At 43.9% G+C, this 5,907-nt stretch overlaps 1 protein-coding gene across 1 annotated transcript in view; it reads left to right on the top strand.

Moving 5' to 3' along the window:
- Positions 1–2,442: 2,442 nt before the first annotated feature.
- Positions 2,443–5,907, top strand: part of SLAMF7 (SLAM family member 7) — a 19,610-nt gene continuing 16,145 nt past the window's right edge. The window contains exon 1 of the mRNA XM_006168816.3: positions 2,443–2,559. Within this exon, the coding sequence (XP_006168878.1) occupies positions 2,505–2,559 (55 nt within the window). The 5' untranslated portion in view covers positions 2,443–2,504. The remainder of the gene's footprint in view (positions 2,560–5,907) is intronic.

Here is a 5,907-nt window from a genome sequence, read left to right as displayed (position 1 = left end):
GAGGACGTTTTTCCTCACAATTGAGAAGAACTTCCTCCTAGGCTCTGAAGACAGAATTGGTGACCTGACATTTGCTACTCTGCCTGTCCTCCTCTACAGGGAAAATCCTCCCATCAGCCTCTGTTTCCCCCCTCCCATGAATGGTGTCATAACAGACAAGGGTGGGTGCCCCTGAGAGGACCAATCAGGTGTCCGTCTGGCTATGTCCCTCCTGGGCCTTGTGTAGTTCCTTGGCAATAAGCAATCAGAAATAAACACCCTGCCAGATTGAACGCAAAGAGGCGGACAGTGTCCCCAGCATCAATTTTGCCATTTAGCATTTTTGGGACTACCACAGAATCACAGTCACAGACTCAGTAATGCTCCATAGCAAGAAGTCGGGGTGCCACAAACACATTCACTAGTCACAAACACATTCATTCAGAGGTTATACATTCCCTCACCACACCAACCAATTAACAGATGAACCCTAAGTGCTGGTCCTGCGACCAAAGGAGAGTGATTGAGCCTCCTCCTCTACTCTATTCAAGTAGGTCTAACTAGGGCTCTACAGATCCCTGGGGGCTTACCAGATTAACAGAGTTTACCAAGGTTGATGCATCAGGGTTCAGGAGTTGGTCCTTCTCTCCAAATGGAATCCAATGACCCAGGAATGCTCAGCATTGGGTGGGTACCCTGGCTGAGGGAATCCCATCAGACAAGACAGGGACACACCTGTCTCTCCACACCATAGTGCCCACCCTGGGGGAAAATGTCCTGGGATCGGTGACTCAAAGGGCCAGTCTGATTCCGTTTCCCCGCCACTACCCCAAATGTTACAGAAAAACAGATGCCAAGGAATGGAAATGACACTGAGGAGAGACACGAGAACTCTTTATTCCACCAGCAGGCCCAGAAGAGTTAACACTCTGAATCTCTGGGCCTGACTAGAAGTTGGACACTGTCATTTATGGGGGAGTTGGGTCATTTATGGATCTTGGGATGTTAGGGATGGGGAAGGAGCTCAGAGCCTGCTCTGAAATGAAGGTGGCAGTGAAGCAGGGAGTCTAACCTATGTAAGGTTTCAGGTTACCTTGTAGCTCTGGGGAAGGACAGTAAGTTTGCCAGAGGGCAGAAAACTCTCAGTTTTTCATAAATTCAGAGTTTCTCCAGATGACTACCAGAGAAGACCATCTGCCTTGGACATGAGGTTAGTTACTAACATTTATCCTGAAGGTTGGTAAAAATTTTTTAGCAGGGGAAGGTCTGTCATTAGTATCTTTTTTTTCTTTTTGGTTTCTTGAAATTTTTTGCCCTGCACTCGCACATCTCTTGCATGAGGAATTTAATGATCTCATCACACACATCCAGGATAGTCTTTTTTTTTTTTGAAGAGGTTTTTGCTATAGGGCGCGTGCGCTCGCCAGACAGACAGAGACAGAGAGACAGAAAGTGAGAAATCATCCCCCAGGGGGGATGGCCACACCACAATCCCTTCTCCTCCAGTCTCTTCTCGGGATCTTGGGCATGCACACACATGCACCCTGCGTGAGTTTTAAGCCACTGGGTCCAGGGCGTGAACTGCGGTCGACTACATGGGAGTCCAGCGACATAACCATTACGCTAACTGCTGGTCCCTCCAGGATAGTCTTTGAAGGAATTAGCATCCATATCCGGACGTACTGCCTGGATGTTGACTTCATGTCCCATCCCAGTGGTGAATTTTCTGTGTGTACATCTGGGATATCAGAAGGAAGATAACAATCTTCCTGGTGCCAAGAGCCATGTAGGAGGGGTGAATTTGTTTTGACACAGGAATACTTTTATAACTCTTTTATATGTTATTTTGTGTTATACACATGTATATGTATGCTATATGTTACGTTTATGTGGCAAAGTCGTTAAGGAATTCTATTAAATTTGTTTGAGAGTTTTTTGCTATAGGGCACATGTGCTCGCCAGAAAGACAGAGAGAGACAGAGAGACAGAAAGTGAGAAATCATCCCCCCTGGGTGGCCACACTGGTGTGGCCACACTGCAATCCTTTCTACTCCATTCTCCTCTCAGGATCTTGGGCACGCATGCTCACATGCCCAGCGTGAGTTTAAGCCACTGGGTCTAGGACTTGAACTGCGGTCGACTACGTGGGAGTCCAGTGACATAGCCATTACGCCAACTGCTGGTCCCGGAATTCTATTAAATTTGGCATACAAATAAAGAGTGCTCATAGCATTTAATCCAGATGATTTCAAGTTCATGTGACTTAAGTAAATAAGCCAGTTAAAAGTTTAAAGATAAAATTGAAGATATCTTTATCATTGTCAGCCTAGGTTTCACCAATCAAATCAAATGCAAGATTATCTTTGTATTATAGATCCAGTGGGGGGCGCTTATCTCAATCTCTGCCTCTGTCACGTGCAAAGAAACAGTCAGCGGTGACTCCTAACTCAGGATCCTGTCTATTTAAACCTCAGCTGGAGAGAAGGGAAGTGAGTTCTTTTCGTAGCTGTCACCCAGAGAACAATATGGGTGGTTCCCCAGCATGCCTCATCCTCATCACTCTCCTCTGCCAGCTCACAGGTAAGCACAGCCAGCTCATTTTCCATTCTTTTGACTGTCTTCCCCATCCTGAGGTACAGCTCCAGTCTCCACCCTGAACTTCTAGCTCAGCTTCATCTAACAGCTAAAAAGCAATCACTGGTCTCTGAATCATGGAGAGCAGACTGGAGGGAGATGAAAAACAATGGTTCTGAGGACTGGCTCCTTTTCTGACTGTCCCAGGGAAGGAAAGGCTTAACAAGTTTTTCTGAGTATCAGAATAACTAGGTTGTAATCCAGATCATGCCGTGAATTAGATGAAGACTGTCAGAGTTTCCCTGGAACTCAAAGTCTTTGTCTCCCAGCCCTCTCTACTTTTGAGGGTAACTTCAAAAGCAGTTATGGATTTCTTTATTTCTAAACCCATTTTTATTTAAGTGTATTTCTAAATATGTTTTAGATATTAATGTATTTAAATATTCATATAGTTTTAAATGTATAACAATGATATCAATGGAAAGAACCATTTGAATTTTGTCTTTTCAAAAAATATTTATTTCCATTTGTTATTATTATTATTATTTTCTAATTCGCCCAGAGAGAGACAGAGAGAGAGGGAAGGAGAGAGAGAAAGAAAAGGAAAGCAAGAAAACAAGTCACCAAGTCCCCGACTTGAACCATGGTCAGCCATGTGGGATTTCAGCACCCCAACCACCATGCCACCTGTTGGCCCCTGATTTTGTATTTTAACTCAAGCAATCCAAACTGTCTCTACTTGGCTAACTCCAACCATGGGCACTTTGTATTTAATTCTATGGAGGACAGAGGATTTTCTGGTACCTGTCACAGGTATTCTGGTCTTTAAAGATTTTTACCATCCTCAGGACTTTCAGAACGGATTGGGAGCTCCATAAATGAGAAATATCTCTCCTGTCTATCAAACTTATGGGGTACCACCATGAGGTCTCCCTCTCAACACTTGGCATACCACCTTACCATGGGCACCCTAAGCCTATCTGCAGTGACTACTCAGGAACATAGTCATTTCCTTCCCACCAGGCCTCATTAACTGGTCAGCATGAGCACTCTCACACCCCCTTGGGTACATCAGAAGTTTGCCCTGGGGCCAGCCCATGCACAGTGACCCAGTGCTGTGCAGAGGAAGTCAGATCACACATGGACAATCGGGGTTAAAGCCTAGACCCCAGCAGCTTGAAAACCATACTGGATGCACACGTGCAGAGCAAGGTCCTGAAGTGGAGGGAAAAGGACTGTGACATGACCAGGCCCTGTTGGAGGTTTTTTCTCTCTCCCTTTTTCCTTCTTTCTCATGCATATACATGCCCTCTGTCATTAAAAAAAAAAAAAAAAATCAAAAAAAGCAGAGAAAGAAAGAATAAAGAAGTTTGCATTTTTAGTGAGCAACTAATTCTAAGCAGTTGGTCTTAGAATAAGCTTTTTTTTTTTTTTAAAAAAAAAAAAATCACTCCCTGAACGGAAATGGTGATCAGAAGTGGAACTCGAGGAAGGTGGTGGGGAGAATCATGAGAGGGATTTTGAAAGCCCCAGGTGTCCACCTGAAAACTGAAATGTGGGCAGTAAAGCACAAGTGTGGAGATTTGTTACTGGGGTCCCCCAGGAGGCTATGGGAAATCTGAGTAGTGTCCCTCCCATGGCTGAAAGGAGCCACAGATGGTCCTAAAAGCTCCACTGGGGAGGGAATCCTGGTCCTGGACAAGACCCTGAGTTGGACTTAGTAGCTGCATTATTGAAAGCAAGTTACTCATCCTCTGAGTCTTACAATTTTCAGTTGTAGCAAATCATGAAATCTAACTCAGAGAACTGTTGTGCTATCTTAAAGGAGATATTCAATGCAGAATAATTACAATAATCACCATGTCTTAAGCTCCTACTAAGCTGCTTTTCATGTAATCTCTTTATAAGTCTAGTAAGCCAGATATTAATATCCTTGTTTACAGACAAGAAAACTTAGCCACAGAGAGATCAACTTTTTAAAGCAAGATTACACAACTATTAAGAGGCAGAGCTGGAGGGCCAGGCAGTGGCAGAGTCATAATGCAACTGGATCCAAATGGGAAAGGTCCTTGGTATGAGTCCTGGAGCCTCCCTAAGCACAGATGTGCATACATGAGCATATGATTCAGGTTGGCTGAGAATGAAGGTGTGTCACAGCATGGGACCCTGTGGGGTGTGTGTGTGTGTGTGTGTGTGTGTGTGTGTGTGTTATGGAATAAATAACTGAATAACCTTAAAAAAATAAAAAAGAGGTAGCACAGAGATTGAGTTTCCAGAGTTAGTTCTAATTTTCGTCACTCTAAACTGCCTAGCACTGTTACTGACCCCAGAGAGCTGCTCAATAAATATGTATTTGAGTTGAGTCAGTTAGGATTTCTTCCCTCTTGACACACAAACCCAAAGTAAGTACTGGAGAAGCCCAGGAAGAATGATTAGCTCTGTTTCTGGAATATCTGGCTGTTTCTAGCATATGGATGCCTCACCAGGGAACCACCAAGCTCAGAGGGACCAAGGAATGGCTCTCTTGGCCTCCATATTCTCATCTGGAAAATGGTATCATAGTCTGTCTCCCTTATATGTTTAATAATGATTAAATATACGATGGTATTGAAGGGACAATTGATAAAATGAGAACTGAAAAAGTGGGTGAGGAGGTATAGCAGGAAGTGTTGAAAAGAGTAGAAGAAACAAGGAGGGGTGGGACATGAGTGAGGGGCTGAGTGATGGGGGCTTGGTAGAAATGTGGCTAGTTGGGGGTTGTACGTAGAGGAAGGTCAGTGGTCAACTGGGAGATTTATGAGACTGTTTTGCATGTGCTTCACGTGGCATTGGTTTACATTGCTCTGTCTGGGGGAATTCAGCTAAGGAGAAGTTGGGTAAAGTGTGCTAGATTCTAAAACATTTTTTTTTCATGTTGTTAACTTTACTTATTTATATCTTCTATGACTGAGAGACAGAGAGAGGTAGAAAGAGAGAGAAAGACATCCTCAACAGGGTCTTCACACCACAATTCACCCACAGTCCCAGCCAGCCCAGATCAGATCACAAATGTACGCACACACTAAGCATGTACAGGGAGACCTCTGGAAACAAACTCAAAACCTTCCCATGTGGTCCAGGTACATTACTGCTGCACCACCATCTGACCACTGTTTCTCTCTCTTTTTCTTCCTTTCTTCTTTCTTTACCTTTCCCTTTCTTTCCTTCTCTTTCTTTCTCCCTTTTTCCTTCCTCCCTTCCTTCCTTCCTTCCTTCCTTCCTTCCTTCCTTCCTTCCTTCCTTCCTTTCTTTCTTTCTTTCTTTCTTTCTTTCTTTCTTTCTTTCTTTCTTTCTTTCTTTCTTTCTTTCTTTTTC

This window comes from Tupaia chinensis, unplaced genomic scaffold (genome assembly GCF_000334495.1).
Source record: "Tupaia chinensis unplaced genomic scaffold, TupChi_1.0 Scaffold146187_1, whole genome shotgun sequence".
NCBI classification, from domain to species: Eukaryota; Metazoa; Chordata; class Mammalia; order Scandentia; family Tupaiidae; genus Tupaia; species Tupaia belangeri.
Note: the sequence above shows the minus strand (reverse complement) of the source record. Positions and strands in the feature narration are given on the sequence as shown.